This window comes from Cucurbita moschata, unplaced genomic scaffold, assembly GCF_002738365.1.
Source record: "Cucurbita moschata cultivar Rifu unplaced genomic scaffold, Cmos_1.0 Cmo_Scf00009, whole genome shotgun sequence".
Lineage (NCBI taxonomy): Eukaryota > Viridiplantae > Streptophyta > Magnoliopsida > Cucurbitales > Cucurbitaceae > Cucurbita > Cucurbita moschata.
Window position 1 is genome coordinate 3380333 of NW_019268525.1, and position 16631 is coordinate 3396963.

General features: G+C 36.7%; 4 protein-coding genes across 4 annotated transcripts; 2 read left to right on the forward strand and 2 right to left on the reverse strand.

The window, feature by feature from the left end:
* The first annotated feature begins 191 nt into the window (after window positions 1-191).
* On the forward strand, window positions 192-3118 carry LOC111447435 (protein Iojap, chloroplastic). The gene is made up of 5 exons (XM_023086603.1): window positions 192-535; window positions 840-966; window positions 2117-2255; window positions 2345-2433; window positions 2650-3118. The coding sequence occupies exons 1-5, from the start codon at window positions 272-274 to the stop codon at window positions 2763-2765; spliced, it is 735 nt and encodes a 244-aa protein (XP_022942371.1). The 5' UTR covers window positions 192-271; the 3' UTR covers window positions 2766-3118.
* A 3823-nt stretch (window positions 3119-6941) lies between these two features.
* Window positions 6942-8688, forward strand: LOC111447620. The gene has a single exon (XM_023086880.1). It carries the CDS (start codon window positions 7116-7118, stop codon window positions 8439-8441), a length of 1326 nt encoding a protein of 441 aa, XP_022942648.1. The 5' UTR covers window positions 6942-7115; the 3' UTR covers window positions 8442-8688.
* A 1243-nt stretch (window positions 8689-9931) lies between these two features.
* LOC111447217 (auxin-induced in root cultures protein 12-like) lies at window positions 9932-12389 on the reverse strand. The gene is made up of 2 exons (XM_023086261.1): window positions 11714-12389; window positions 9932-10335 (listed from the first exon to the last, which is right to left on the reverse strand). The coding sequence occupies exons 1-2, from the start codon at window positions 12387-12389 to the stop codon at window positions 9932-9934; spliced, it is 1080 nt and encodes a 359-aa protein (XP_022942029.1).
* An 842-nt stretch (window positions 12390-13231) lies between these two features.
* LOC111446964 (CASP-like protein 2A1) lies at window positions 13232-14855 on the reverse strand. Its single transcript, XM_023085909.1, has 3 exons — window positions 14581-14855; window positions 13741-13858; window positions 13232-13659 (listed from the first exon to the last, which is right to left on the reverse strand). The coding sequence occupies exons 1-3, from the start codon at window positions 14793-14795 to the stop codon at window positions 13381-13383; spliced, it is 612 nt and encodes a 203-aa protein (XP_022941677.1). The 5' UTR covers window positions 14796-14855; the 3' UTR covers window positions 13232-13380.
* Between the last annotated feature and the right edge of the window lie 1776 nt (window positions 14856-16631).

Sequence of the window (16631 nt, forward strand, 5' to 3'; positions counted from 1 at the left end):
AGGATTTTTTTTTTTGGAATTGGATGGTATTTTATAGTTTCACAAGGAGAAAAATGAAGAGAGAACAGGTATAAAAGACATGGAAATTTTTTATATTTATATTTGAACATTTATTTATCTTTTTTTTTGAAGGGGTTTTTATAATTTTTTTTGTTAGTACCCGAATAAATAGTATTGATTTGAGAAATTGATACTGCTTAGATGTTTTAAAATATCTTCCCCCACGGTGTACCAGTGTTTCCTCTCTGCACGAAACGAGGTAGGAACGAGCATGGCGTTATCCATTGTCTTATCTCTTCACGGTGCCGGCGCCGGGACCTCGTTTGGCGGCCAGTTTCGGCAACTGGGTCATGATTATTTCGGAGTTTCCGGCAGACCCAGAAAACAATTTTGGTGCTCATGTTGGAATGGGTCCTCTTTTTCATCCCAAAACTGCATTTGGAAGATACCCTCTTCCAATAACTTCCATTTGAAGTCTATGGAGTCTTCGCCGCTGTTCGCCGTCGGAAAAGAAGCTGAAGATAGCTTTTTATCGGTAGTGTTGCTTTGATTTCTTTTGTTTTGAACTTTTCGGAACCAATATGGATCATGTTTTGTTGATGTATTTGGAAGATTGTTGTGTGGTTTTCTGGGTTTTCGTTGAGGGAGAACTTGATTGTTCGAAATGTTACCTTTCCCTTTGATTTCTGGAAGCTGAAGCTACTTGAAATTCAGGGTAGAAGCTTATCTAAATGAAATTTGTTACCAAACCTATGCAAAATTTGGATATCAGTTCTTAGGGAAATGTTTGATACTTTTGTGGTTATGATATTGATTGACCCAATCATCCTTTGTGGCAGAATATGAACGAGGATACGGATGATATGTATGATGATTTGTTCAAGAAACATGGGAGTGTGGTATTCAAGAGAGATGATCAAAAGCCTCCTACTGCAGAAGTTGATGACGACGCAGAAAGCCTTTCATGTAAGCTTCTCCTGTCATTAGCAAGAACTAGAAATGGACATAAGTTTGCTGTGGATTTATGTTTTGTGTTCATGTCGTGTTTTGGCTGCTAAATACTCTGCTTCATCTTACGAGTATGATGGGTAGTCTTAGCTAATTCAATTGAAAAAGAGAGAGAGAGAACTCATATTCATCCTGAAAGGATTGAACAAGCTTTTCTAAAAAGGTGTAACGGTCCTAGCTCACCGCCAGTAGATGGACTTTCTCTTTCGAGCTTCCTCACAAGGTTTTTAAAAAGTGTCAAGTAGGGAGAGGTTTCCATACTCTTATAAACAATGCTTCGTTCTCCACCCCAATCGACCAATATGGATCTCACAATCTACCCCCTTTGGGGTCCAGCGTCCTTGCTGAGACTCGTTCCTTTCTCCAATCTATGTAGGACCCCCCAATCCACCCCCTTTGGAGCCAGCATCCTTGCGCCACACCACCTCGTGTCTCCCCCTTTGGGGCTTAGCCTCCTCGCCGACACATTTTCAGGTGTCTGGCTCTGACTCCATTTGTAACAGTCTAAACCCACCGCTAGCAGATATTGTCTGTTTTGACTCATTGCGTATTGTTATCAGCCTTACGGTTTTAAAATGCATTTGCTAGGGAGAGGTTTCCATACAATTATAAAAAATGTCTCGTTCCCCTCTCCAACCAAGGTGGGATCTCACAATCCACCCCCTTAGGAGCCAGCGTCCTGGCACAGTGCCTAGTATCTGGCTCTTATGCCATTTGTAACGGCTTAAGCCCATCGTTAATAGATATTGTTCTCTTCGGGCTTCCCTCTCGGGCTTCCTCTCAAGGTTTTTAAAATGTGTATACTAAAGAGAGATTTCCATACTCTTATAAAGAATGTTTCATTCTCCTCCCCAACCGATATAGGATCTCATTATCTCAAGTTCTCAATAAGTATGAAAAGAAAAAAGTTGTCATTAGAATGACACAACACTGTCACATTTCCGAGTTGTAAGCCCAAATATCCTTTATAGATACCTAAATCCACAAGCTCCTACACATGAGTGAACGATCGGTACATAATACACACGTACCGTTTGCATGTACATTGTGATATCAAAACCTCTTTTACATGGAATGGCTGGTAAACTAACAATACTTGTCTCTACAGTTGCTGTATCAATGGCGAAAGTTGCTAGCGACGTAAAGGCTGCCGATATCCGTGTTCTGTTTGTGAAACCTCTAGTCTATTGGACCCGATTTTTCATTATTGCAACGGCATTTTCTCGTCCTCAGATCGATGCTATCGGGTACTACTACTTGGTTTGTTGTTCTCTGACTGCCTCTACATATGAAGGTATTGCTTAAACTCACTATTTAATTGTATTTTGTAATGCAGATCTCGGATAAGAGATCTTGCTGAGAAGAAGTATGGAAGAAGTCCTTCTGGTGACGTGAAGCCAAATTCCTGGACATTATTGGACTTTGGTATGCACTATTTTCATCTACATTTGTTTACTTAAACGAGGAAGATCAAGAACATAGAATTCTTCGTGTATTTGAGTTCACGGGTGAATATTCAAACCTCTAATATTTTTACTTGTGAACGTAGTTACCTTAACTAGTTAAACTATGCTGAGATTTGATAGCTTCATAACCTCTTCTTAACTATAGCATGATCGACCTTGTTGTTTTTGTTCTCAGGAGATGTGGTTATCCATATATTTCTACCCCAGCAGAGGGCATTCTACAACTTGGAAGAGTTTTACGGCAATGCAACTCCTGTGGAGCTACCGTTCGAAAACCAACAGCCGTTTTGAAATGAAAACCGCGCCCGATGTGTTCCCGAGCAGCTGATGCTGAATGAAATGCAGTATCTGGCAGATTGCTTCTGTTTGTTGTGTCCTCTCATCAAAACAGCTACCATGTGAAGTGTTGCAGAAGCAGCTGCATGAATTGGGGACTGCTTGAGGTTGAAGACAGTGTCACTTGGCAGATGGTGGTGTTATGAAAGCCCTATCCCAATGTTTCTCCTGTCCCTCATAACTTTGATTGATTGATTGAAAATCACTTTAAAGTTGCTTTATGATACTTCGATATTTGTTTAAATCAACCGGACAAACTTATGATTTAGATCATTTTAAGAACATGTACCTAACAATAATTTTTTTTTAATTAAAACCGTTGTTAGAAAAAAAATAAATAAAATTATCAACATATTGTGCCCTCAATTATTTAGAAATATCTGTAAATATAAAATTTAAACTCATCCAATAATCAGGGAAGAACATAAAAAATATGAAAATTACATTATGTCATGTAATTTTTTATCGAATACAAGTAGTTGACTTGTGGTAATTTTCTATTTGAATAAGCAATTGCACCACAAATGACTTGATATTGACTACATGATGCACACAATTTAAAGCTCATTCTAAAATTTTAACAAATAGATAACAAAATAAGAAAATGGATCGATGAAATTAGTATTACAGAATTTTTAAAAAGTAAGAGTCAAAAACTAAATAGTTATTAAACCAAAGACCAATCGGTAGAATGTTTAGCTCTTACAAAGATCCTAACTCGCAGCTTCAGCATCAAAACAACACTCTATTTCCTTCCACACATTGACATTCAGAAGGGAAGTTTTCATCAAACCAGTCTCCTCAATGATCTTTTTAAAATTCTTCATTCCCTTAGTATGCGTTCTAGTATGATGACGCTCTAGACCCAATGAGTGACATTAAAATCACCTCCAGCACACCATGGATCTTTGTAATAGTAAGAAAGTGAAAAGCTAATCAAGGGCTTGCAGAGAATCAATAAGTAAGTTGAACTCAATATAAGAATCAATCTACGGTAGGTAGTCTGCATCAATATGCAGATCAATTACAAATATTCTGGATAGACAGTTTTACCAGAGAGAATAGCAGCTATGAAGGTTTCGAATAAAATTTTATCACAATGAATGATAGATAGCTATGAATGAAGGCTTCATCGATTGAGTTGGAGTCTAGTTCTAATCAGATTTTTCATGTACCATGTTGCAAGTTTGAATTATCTTGCTACTTTTCCATACAATTTTAAAGAGGTCCTGAAACTAAGCAAAAACTTACTAATGTAAATTTGATGAAACTAAGCACAAACTTGCTAATGCAAAAATCTAAAATACCTAACATGAAAAAGGCTTAAGAGGACAAAACACACATAAAAATTAAAAAATGGAAAGCTAGAATTTAGGAGTAAGTGATTGTTTTTGCCTTGTCGAAGTAACACACCACAATATTACACAAGGGAAATTTCATATGACACCAATCTGAAAGCTTATGAAACTCACTTTTCTTGCCTTAACGCTAAGTTAAACATATGTCTTTGAAAACTCAATGCTAATGAATACTAATAAAACTCAAATTCTCCAAAATCATAAGCTTGGAGCGTATGTCCTCACCTAATAATTTCTAGGTATTAAAAGGAAATTTCTTAGCTCCATTTGTGTTAGTACACTAATCGTAACCCTTTTAGTATTAAGAACTAGCTTGTGCCTTGCCTAGGGGATGCTTGTTCTTAGTCATGTCTTTTCAAGTTCTTTGAGGATCTTTTTGTGGGTTTGTCCTTCTTCGGCTTGTTCTTATAATCGTCCTTGCGTCCTTTTGTCCTTAACTTATGTCTTGAGGCCATGCACTTATTCCAACATTTGCTCCTTAGGACTATCTTATTAACATCCTTTGTTAACTGACACTCAGTTAACAAAGTTCCAAGTTCTTTGAGGATCTTTTTAGGGTTTGTCCTTGCTTGTTCTTATAATCGTCCTTTCGTCCTTAAGTCATGTCTTAATCTTTTTGTGAACTGACACTCAGTTAGGGTGTGCTGCACAAAAAGTGTGGTCTTAAATCATGATTCCTTGGTTAAAAAAACTGGATTGGAGTTCCTTTTTTAATAGTATTTTCCCAGCAACGGGATCTTGTGATATTTGTGTTCTTGAGGATGAAACTTCATTGACATATTGAGGATATAACCATGTCTAGATGGAATAGTTGGAATCCTATGGACTGAACCAGTTTTCAACTCTACTCTCTACGCTGTAGTAAGCAAGCTTGTGGAATACAAGGAAGATGTACCCTAAAAGGCCTCTCAGTTTCGTTTCTAAACATGTTAGTTGAGTAGTTAAGAAATCTGGGTTTAAAAACCTCAATAGTCACGAAACCTAAGAATTAGTAGCATTGCCAGACATGTTTCAAACAATATTTTGTGATCTCTTCCTACTTGCAGTCAAATGAATCTCTTCCTACTTGCAGTCAAATGCTGACATGATCCAAACAGAGGTAACATCTAAAGAAGCTAAAGCTACAATACACAATACACAACTTCACAGCCAACAATAAATAAAATAAAATAAAAACTTCAAAACAAGAATTACTTCACAGCCTTGGGCTTGGAAATCATACCAGTATTCCTAGCAGATGCGAAAATCCAACCGGCCTCAATGACAAGACCAACTGCCTTGTTCTTCCCCTCTCTGTTATTGGAACAAATCTCAATGACATAAGAGTTCGTCGTCCTGCTCTCTTCTGCCAACACATAAATTTGAATATCAGATTTGTCCATTGGCTCCTCACACAAAGAAGAGACAGAAGATGACGGGGAATGAAACGAAGAGTCCAAGATAATAATCAACGTTACCATGGGAGCAATGAACCTACTAAAAACGCCCTAATCCTCCGTAATCGAAACTACGAAAAATACAAAAGGTGTCGATAAAAACGAACAATCCTTTGATTAACCTCTGGAGTTCTCCAATGAACCCCTAAATCGGAATAGCCGACCGTAGCCTTAAAATTTCAAACCGAGAACAGAATAGTGAAGAGCGAACTAGGCTGAATGAAGTTACATTACCTCTATTTTTCATCACCGAGACGAGGCGTCTGCTCTCTCTCTCCCACCGATTGCCTGGTAATGATCTAGCGATTTCGGAGGTCGTTGATGGAGCGCTCTGTTTCTAGCGTGAGAATGTGCTGAAGAAGAGAGTGAATGCGGGGGGAGAAATATATATGGTCCGTGTAAAATCCGCGGCGGTCGAGACAGCTGGCTCTGACCGTGGAAAACCGTCGACGATGCGAACGGCTAGGTAATTTAACTCATCGATTAATGTTCTCTTTTTTCCTTTTTTGGTTCAATTAATTTCATTACTTGATTTTTATTTCTTCCCTAGTTTTAGGGATTTTTCAGATTTTATTTACAATATTTTGTTTAATTTAAAATAGGAAAGGAATAATTTTCATAAAAATTATAAAACTTGTAATTGGATTATAGTTATTCTTCGAACAAATGTGCAAACCTTAATAATAAGCGGATTTGTAGAGAACGTACCACGAAAAAATATAAAATTTACCGTAGCCTATGAGCTCGACTCTAGTAATGATTTATTGAATTTATACCTTAATAGTAGTAAAAAGAGTCCCCTTAATATTTACCGTAATCAAATAAGGTAAAAATAACATAAGTAAAATATAAATTTTTAAGTAAGAAAAGACGGAATGTGAGCATGTTTTTAAAATTTATAGAGATTTTTAATGACATGTCAAATTCAAAGTATAAAATTAATAATAAAAAGTTGTGTTTAAAATATTTCTGTTAAATAATAATAATAATAACCACTCTAAATTATTTATTTATTTAAACATAAATAGAAATATGTTAAAATATTTAATAAAAAGGAGAGGTACATGATTTATTATTAAACATTTTAAGGATTTTTCTAATGATTATAAAATGTAAAAAGTAACTTTTTTAAAAAAAATATTTTTTAGAAAGAACAATTGTGAAAGTTTTGAATATTTTTTTAGAATTTAGCAAATAAATAAATAAATAAATAAAAAGGAAATAGCGCGCCATTGGCATTTTGGCAGCATCTGCAAAAAAATAAAAATAAAATAAAAAATAAAAAAAGAGAGATTTTCCTTTCCCAATATAAATTGGGAGCTTTGCTGTACGGTTGAACCACGGCCCTCTGGCTAAAAGACCAACTCATCATTATCTCTCTCTCTCCTCCAGATCTCGCCGGGTATTCCGCCGATGTGATTTACATATTAACGTTGACCTACTCCGGTGACTCCCTCTTCCCTGTTACTGTATTCCCCATCTTCTCCTTCGCATGATCGCTGCTGCTATCCATGGCTTCCGCATGCGTTAACAACATCGGAATGTCGCCGGAGAATTTCCTCGATTGTTCTTCTGCTCCTTGCCATTCTTACGGCTGGCTCAGCCCTCGCATCTCCTTCAGCCGCGACGACTCCCCGCCTTCTACTAACCTCTCCGGACTTATAACTAAGCCTGCCGCTGACCCGGCCGGAGAGTCTGAGATTCGAGATTCGGATCCTGAACTAGTGCCGGTCAGTGAGTTCGAGTTCCGCCTTCAAGATCCCGTCGCCTTGATGCTCCCGGCGGATGAGCTGTTTCTGAATGGAAAACTCGTGCCATTTCAGGTCTCGTCTGTTAAACCCTCGGTCAACGTTTTGAAGTCGATGAGGTGCGTTTCGCCGCCGGAGACTGCGGCTCAGTCCCGCCGGGAAGTTGAGGCAGAATGCAGTACGGATCCATATCTGTTCTCTCCCAAGGCGCCGAGATGTTCCAGTCGATGGAGAGAGCTTTTAGGGCTCAAGAAACTGTACCAGAGCAGCAGCAATGGCAGCGCCAAAACCGAAAATCACAAAACGACGTCGCCGTCTTACGCCTCGGAAGCCAATTCTAAGGCGCTGAGGTATTTACTTCACCGGCGTTCGAAATCATCGTTATCGTCTTCGTTCGATTCGTCACTGAGCCTTCCATTGTTGAAGGACTCCGATAGCGAGTCTGTTTCGCTATCTTCTTCCCGCGTATCTCTTTCCTCGTCTTCCTCAGGTCACGAACTCGAAGATCTTCACAGACTCCCGCTGGATTGGGAAAATAAGCCAAACACGAATCCGATTTCTCTCCATCGGAACCCTAACACTAGCAATCCACCGCGAATGAGACAGGTGAAACCTCGGCCTAAATCGGAGATGAATCCAAGATCAACAATGGATCATCATCCGACGGCAACGAGAGTAGGTAGAAGCCCAATGCGGCCTGCGCCGGGAGAATCCACTAGATTAGCTGTCCGAGGAGTATCCGTAGACAGTCCACGAATTAACTCCTGTGGTAAAATCGTGTTCCACAACTTGGAGAGAAGCTCGAGCAGTCCAAGCAGCTTCAATGGCGGACCAAAACTGAAGAACAGAGGAACGGAAAGGTCATATTCAGCGAACGTGAGAATAACTCCAGTCCTTCACGTTCCAGTCTGTTCTTCCCTGAGAGGATCCTCAAAATCCGTCTCTGTGTTCGGATTCGGTCAACTATTCTCCAGTACCGGCACCAGCGGAAGCAGTAGAAGCTACCAGAGTAGTAGCAGTAGTAGTAGCACTAACCGGACGACGACAAGGCGGATCATGGAAACAGACGGCGGAGGAAAACTCCATTAACGACAGTTAGAAGAAGAAAACAGAATTCGGGTAACACTAACAAGACCTCTTTCATTATTCAATCGATTCGCTCATCCGTTAGAAGACAAATTCAATCGCCAATTCATAACACCAAAAAGAAAATTAAAAATCCTCGTGTAAGTATGCGGAGAAATCTTGTTCTTTCTGTTCATCTTTTTCTTCTATTTCTCATCATTTCGAAAGCTGTGTTCTGTTTCATCAATGGCATCCAAAAGGAATTTTGTTTTTTCGCTGTTCCATTCAAAAGGAAGCGTTTGATGAGCACGCGCCGAGGAGAGAGCGTTAAGTAGAGAACTCTGTGGGTATTTGTTGGAAGGCTTTTTTGGTAATGATGTGCGACATACTTGTTATCTAAACCCTGTCGTTTTCAAGGATCTCTCCCTCTCATATACATTATTTTATTTTATTAATAAAAAATAAGCTTATTTTATAATATTAATTATATGTATTTTTAATTAAATAATAATTTCGTCCTTTTCTTGATCGTTGTCCGTTGTGGTGTTTGGGAAAAGATGCCAATATTCCAACAGTTGTCCTTTTTGGTAATTTACAGCGTATTATAATATTAGTTTATAATTTAAATCTTTTTTTTTTTTTTCTTTTTTGATCTTTGAAGTTTCCAAAGGGTCTTTCTAATTTCATATTTTTTACTGAGTCATGGGCCTTGGTTAAAACATTAATTAAGATCATGATTATTTATAAAAATATATTTATTTATTTGTTATACTGTAATAATCTTATCAAATAATGTAATTGTAACATGGGTCACACAGGTTGGTGATAATATTATATATATATGTAGTGGATAAGTGAAGGGAATTTATGGTATTTTTTAAGGACATGATATCTCATAAAACTGACACTTAATTTGGAAGCTAACGGTCCAGATTCAGTATGTTGGTTTGGGTTAATATAATGATTAATTTTTTTATTAGGTTTGATTACGGTGTTTATTATTCTATAAACATTTAAATTGAACTTTATACGGCGATCTCTGCCGTGAATATTATTAATTGAGTGATTAGGTGATATTAAAAATAATAGATAAAGAAAGAAAGTGAAAAAATTAGACAAAATAAAGTGGGATGAGTATGATATCGTATTTCTTGAGCAATGCACAAATCTTGTTTTATATATCTTATTTTGTCTAATTCTCCACTTTCTTGTTATTATTATTTTATTTATAAGTTTTAGAATAAAATTCAAATTTCTTTTTTAAAAAATATATATATATATATATATATACACACACATATGTAAGTGAGTGAAGTAAGGTTACGTGTACATTCAAATTTTGAATATATTTTTATAAATTTCAGAGAAAAAGAGGTGAGAGACACACGAGATGATGAGAAATTTAAATATATCAAAATTGTTACTTTTCATTAAAATAAAATACACGGAACATTTATTGGATCATATTCCGGTTCCAATCAAAAAATTATGTATAGGCAAATATACAATATATTTCATCCAACAATTCCATCCGAAATATTTTCTAAAGCACCAGGGTTAATTTTGCGAGTATTATCCTTAACTGTACTAAGTTTACCAACAATCTCATCGGTTCCTGCCTTGCCTTCACTTTCTATGATATCGTTGTGTTTCATATCAATTTTTTCAACAGCATTTACGACAACAGATTTGCTTCCTCTACATTGATTAATTGCATTACACCCTCTTTCATATGGGTTGGCTTGATGCGTCTCACAAAGATGGGGATGTTTATGATTACATCCAGGACTGACATCAGCTCTTATAGCTTCATAGTCGATGAGATTTGCATTTGCATTGGTAATCCCAACCATATCAATACAAATGAAAAGAGCACCGAAAAGAACGAGCATGTTTCGTATGGAGATGGCCATTAAAACTTAATACTTGAAATAGTTTGATATAAATGACTTTCGAAACCCGAATATTTATACTTGTTAGCGGTATTTTTAGTATGTCTATTTATAACTTTAGAGCGGAACTCAAAAAAAGAGGTTTGAACTTAAAGGCTAATATTTGCCTACTATTTGGATCCTAACTCATATTTAGCTAAAACAATATTGAATTAGTAGTGAAGTTCAAGAGAGAAAAAAAATTAATTAATTCAAATAGGTCTAAACTTGAGATGTAACTAGAAATTATATTAAAATCAGAAATTATTTATTAAAAAATATTTTTTAAATATATATATATATATAAATCGAGAAATTTCTCTGTGATAACTCAATCATTTGATACGGAGTGAAAATTATAGACTTAATTTTAAAATAAATAAATAAAATAACTAAATTAAAATAATGCATGAATTACTTGTATACTTGTGATATTCTTCTTAATTATCGAATATAAGTTCTGTTAGGAAATATTATATATAATATTAAACTCGATTATTTTTTATTAATAATTTAAATTAACAATATTGAAGGAAAAAAAAAAAGAATGAGAATATTATTATTTTATTTATTTTTAGAAAGGGTGTGTTTGGGTGGATGTTTTTATGTTCTTCAGTTTTACATGTGTTTGTCACGTGATTCCTTTTTACCCACTCTCTTGTCTTTTTTTAGTCCCAATTAATTTTTACCGCACTCCAAAGCTGGTCAATTGTATATAAAAGCTAGTAAAAAATCACGGACTTTGGTATAATTCAAATATTTATATCATCCATTAAAATATTAAAATTTTGAAACTTTACTCTTGTGAAAAAAAATTAACCATAGCATGGTTTTGGTCTCCATGTATGCGCACATGATTTCTCATACAAACTCGTATAATATGTATGAGGTCACTATAATTTAAAATTAAGACATATATATGATACTGGTTACATTTTCTTTCATAACATAATCATTTCATGTTTTTTCATAATGTAAGACATAACATGTCAACGTGATATTCCATAACGTAACCAACATTTCAAGCTCCATAGTATAAACAAACATAAATCAAGTACAAGACATGCACCGTCCATGTTTCAAATAATTCATTCATCCAACTAAACCAGCAGTAAAGTCACTTACTTAAGTTTATTTACCGTTTGATTTTATTTTTATTTTCATAGTCTTGTCGTGAAATATTAAGTTATATATTGAACCATTCGTGGAAATAATGCAAAAATCAAAACTAAATCAAATTATTTTTTAAAAATTTGGGAAATAAAAGGTAGAAAATAAAAAGAACAATATTTGTGTTAAATAATTAAAATAAAAAATTATTAATTCCCCAAATAAATACAAAATAAGGCACAAGGAGCCCTATACTTTTGGTTGTAATTTGGGCAACCCCACTCGAAGCGGAGGCGGCAGTGGTGCTAGCCTCGGGCGCAGGGGAGGCGTCGTGGTGGGCGTGTGGGGCAAGATCAGCACCACCCTCCTTGTCAAACACCAACTCGTTTTCGGCATTGAAATTAGAGGAATCAAAGGCATGAACCTTTGGAATCCCAGAATGGGGATTCACCCCAGGCCCAACTTGCCAGACTTGGTTCAACGACTTAGTCTTCTCTGGAACCTTTACAGTAGCAAAGATGGTGAACTGCTCCTGGGAGCATTCGGCGGCGACGTCCCAAACAGGGAAAGATAGGGAGTGGGAAGGGAGGACAACAGAGTAGGAGGAGATGTTGAAGGTACGGACAGAAGGGGTGCCTCCAGATTGGGAGGCAATCAGGGCTTGGGCTCCGATCATGCCGGTGTGGGTGGGGTTAACAGCCCAGGCAACCCATCCCTCCTCGTGCGGCGGCGTGGCAATGAAGGCGATGGAAAGAGATGAATTTTTGGGGTCGTGGGTCCAGTGGAGAAAGGCGCCGAGCTCGGGGAGATCCTCGCAGTGGGCGAAGGATCTCTTTGGGAAGGTTTGGGAAGAACAAGTGAGGGATTGGGCCTGCGAGATGAGCGATCCAATTAGGCAAACACTGAGAAGGGCATTGCCTAAGGACGCCATTTGCAGGGGAATTTTGAGGAAATTATGAGAGTTTTTGTGGGAGACAGGGAATTGGGGAACAGGGTTTATAATCATTCATCTTGTCTTATCAATGGATTACAAAAGAAGTTTTGTAGAGCTAAATATTAGGAGGGGAGTTGGAACATGCCTATAAATTAACCTTTTTTGTTCTTTCTTTCCTTTTTTTAAGGTTTCAATGTTTGAGGGATTGTGCAAAAATACCTCCCAATTATACTCTTCATCATCATTCATATTATATAGTTTCACTATGCGCACACCAAATACATTTTTAAATTTAGGGTTTATATTCCACGTTTTCTCTTAAAATTCGCCCTCTATCATCCTAAACTTTTCCGTGAACTAAACAACATGTCTAACTCACCTCCAAATGATCCTAAACTCGATCCTTAATTTGTTTTTAGAAACAGTATGTGAGATTGTATATGGGTTAGAGAGAGAAACGAAACATTTCTTAGAGGAGAACGAAGGGGGTGGATTGTGAGATCATACATAGAGGAGAACGATGTAATGATATCAAAGTCAGATACCAAATAGTGTGTCAATGAAGATGTTGGCCCTTCAAGGGGGTGGATAGTGAGATCATACATAGAGGGGAACGAAGCATCCCGTGCGGAAACCTCTCATTCTTCCTAATAGGCGCGTTTTAACACTCTGAGACTGATGATAATACGTAACAAGTCAAAATGGACAACATGTACTAGCAGTGGGTTTGAACGGTTACACAAAATAGTTAATTGAGGCCGTTTGCACCTCTAACGACTAAGTTCCAAAGGGAATAACTAAAACCCATTTTGGAAAAATGGAATCATGGACAATAAACAAATAAAAGTTCCAAACCAAAGGGTTTATAATTATTAAACTTGAGTACACGACCATAAAAGTTTTGGTTTTGCACAAACAGTTTATACAATCGTTCATGACACACTCTTCACAAATGGTTCATTAAACCCAATGAGTGTATAAAAACAATTCAGCATCGCCCAGAGAAGGCAGAGATCTCAAGTTGCTTGGAGGGATCCGGCATGGGAGCACTGTATCTACCGAACAGCTTGTAAGAAGACAGAATGGAAATGAAAGCATAGAAAGCAACCACAACGAAGGTGATCACCACCGAGGCCGTGGCTTTGCTGCAGAACTTCCCAAACGACCCACATGCCGCACTCCATGTTATTTCAGTGTCCCCATTGTAGGCCAAGTACAGCACCTCCGTCGACACCGTCCCCGCCGCCAGGGTTATGTAGGTCAGCAGCTATGGAGATGCGAGGTACACAATGAATTACAATTTGATTCATCTCAATTATTATCTACTTTCTATTAATATCAACCCAACCTGATCCAAGAAGAACAGAGTCCAAGCCTTAGACATGGTTGAAGGTCGCGACATGGCCGCCACCACCGCCGACAGGAACGAGTACCCAGCACATATTCCATTAACATGCACCAAAAACCTACATTTACTTACCAACATTATTATAACCATAATAGTCCACTGCTCCTCGAACATAATCCACCACTAGCTGATATTATTCTCTTTGCTCTCAAAATTTATAAAACACAATTAGTGGGAGAGATTTCCACACCCTTATAAAGAATTATTCATTCTCCTCATCGACTGACATGGGATGTCACTGTTGAGGATTATTGGAAGTGAGTCAAACAGGTTAATTTAGTGAAAGATCAAGGGTTTATAACGGATGAATACTATCTCCATTGCTATGAGGCCATTTGCAGAAGCCCAAAGCAAAGCCACGAGAGCTTATGCTCAAAGTGAACAATATCATACCATTGTGGAGAGTCGTGATTCCTCAGGGTCACACTATTGATCCTCCTCTTAAATAGTCATCTATCTATTTAGTGTCATCTAAACCAACTCCTTTTCTGGAGAGTATATTAGTAATCTAACAAATCCTACATCTTGAAGGCTCGCAACAATTTATCTATTCAAATACTCGAAAATTCTATAATATAACTAAATTAAGGATATTACTCTGATACTACTGGTATAATAGACCTATTTTAAGTCCTACAAGCTAAAAACCAAATCATTAACCAAAATTTTCAAAAACCCATTTGAGATCCGACAAGACTTCATAGAAAAAAGACAAAGAAAACTCCATAGATTAAAAAAATGACGAAAAGGGGTTTCCTTTTTGGTTTTTCTTAAACATACTTGAAAGCTCCAAGGTCGGAGTAAGCAACAGAGCCATAGTCGTCAGTCTGGGAGTTCTTGAGCATCACAATAAGCGCCGCCACGCAGAGCCCCATCGACGCAAGGCGGAGCAACGTGTCCGCCACCCGCATGCCACTACTGCTAAGGCTTTCATCGGCAACAGCCGACGAGCTGGCCGCCGCTGCTCCACCATTAGTGCTGTATTTGTCGTCCATATGGAGAGATTGGAAGGTGAGGGTTTGGGTTTGTAATGTGGTTGGTCCAATTATAAGGCTCATCATCTGCGGTTGATTTATGGTCCATTAATGGTGGTGGTTGAGTTGCAGTGGGAGGTAGCATTGAAGGAGCTTGCTTAGCTTTCCTGAATCGCTATTAATGGGAAATGAATTGAGACCACACGCATTTCTATGTGAATTTTTATCCTCAAGATGTGTGTGTGTGAAGCCAATTATGTGTACACGTTTCTACACTGTTCATTCAATTACAGGAACCAAGAGTTGGTAATATCACTACTTCTACTTCTTTTCTTATTGAACATAAAGCTATATATCGCATTCTTGTCTATAATAGGATCGATTATTTATATTTGGAATCGTAGGTATTCGAGATTTGGCTGTCTGGTTTTGAAACGGGATTTAGAATTTGGATTCAACACGTAATGGTCGTGTCATTGATACGACTATGTTACCTAATTATCTTTGAGTTTCTTATGATTGAGTTTATTTTTATTTCTTTTAACCAAATTTTACTATCATATTCTTAAGATTTGTGAGACCTCACGTCGATTGGAGATGGGAACAAAGCATTTGGTGTGGAAACCTATTCCTAGTAGACACGTTTTAAAACCGTGTGGACAATATTTGCTAGCGGTAGCCTTGAGCTGTTACAAATGGTATAAGAACCAAACACTGTGTTGTGTTCCAATGAGAATGTTGAGCCCTTAAGAGGATGGAATGTGAGAACAAAGTATTCTTTATAAGGTGTGAAAATTTCTCATTTTAAAAATGTGAGACTGACAGCGATACGTAACGGGCTAAGGCGGACAATATATGCTAGTGGTGGCTTTAGGTTGTTACAAATGGTTTCAGAGCCAAACACCTATGCCAGGACACTGGATCTCCAAGGGAGGGATGGATTGTGAGTGGTGTGGTTTAAATTAACTATGAATAGACCCAACCCCAACCCTAGGTTTGAGTTGTGTGGTTTAAATTTAATGTCTTTTTTAAAAAAAATCCAAACTTTATTTATATTATTACGATTATTCACTATCTAACTTTAATTTGAGTTATTGTGTTTCATAAAGCTATAAAAAGCTGTTGCAATTAAATTTATCATTATTCCCCATAATTAATATATATTTTCCACTAAATCATAAAAATAATTTTATTGGTGTGTGTCTCAATCCCTCGCTGACTCTATAATTGTGTTCGAGAGATGCATAAACCTAAACCCTAATATTTAAAGTTGTTGGACAATCTCTCTTCAAATTAGGTTTATAAGTATGAATCTAAACTTATGTTCGAGAGATACATAAACCTAAATCCTATAAAGTTGTTCATTTGTTTAATATTTGATATATAAATTATCGAGAAGGGGGAGTCTAGGTGATCTTCTGGACCACGAAATTATGTATATAAAAAACTCGAGTGCAAAGGTTTTTATTATTTTAATTGATATAATTATAAGTTTTTATTTGAGTAAACTAATGTTTTTCAATTTAATTGATAAATTTAGAAAAATTTAGACATTAATGAAATTATTATTTTTTTAAATTTAAGAATATAAATTGATTTTTTTTTTTTTTTATAATAAGGAAACAAAATAAAAACATCATAATTTGTTAGAGTATTTAATTTTGTTCGTCCACAAAAGGAAAATACAGAAATTAAAAATAAAATAACGGTGTGTGATTTGCCCGTGCCCGCCCTGCCCGGTTTAACACATTTCAAATTCCTGCCATTTTCTTTTAAATATTAAATAAATTTTTGGCAGGGTCCAAATTTCATTCAAATTTCAAAAAAAAAAAAAAAAAAAAAAAAAAAAAAAAAAAA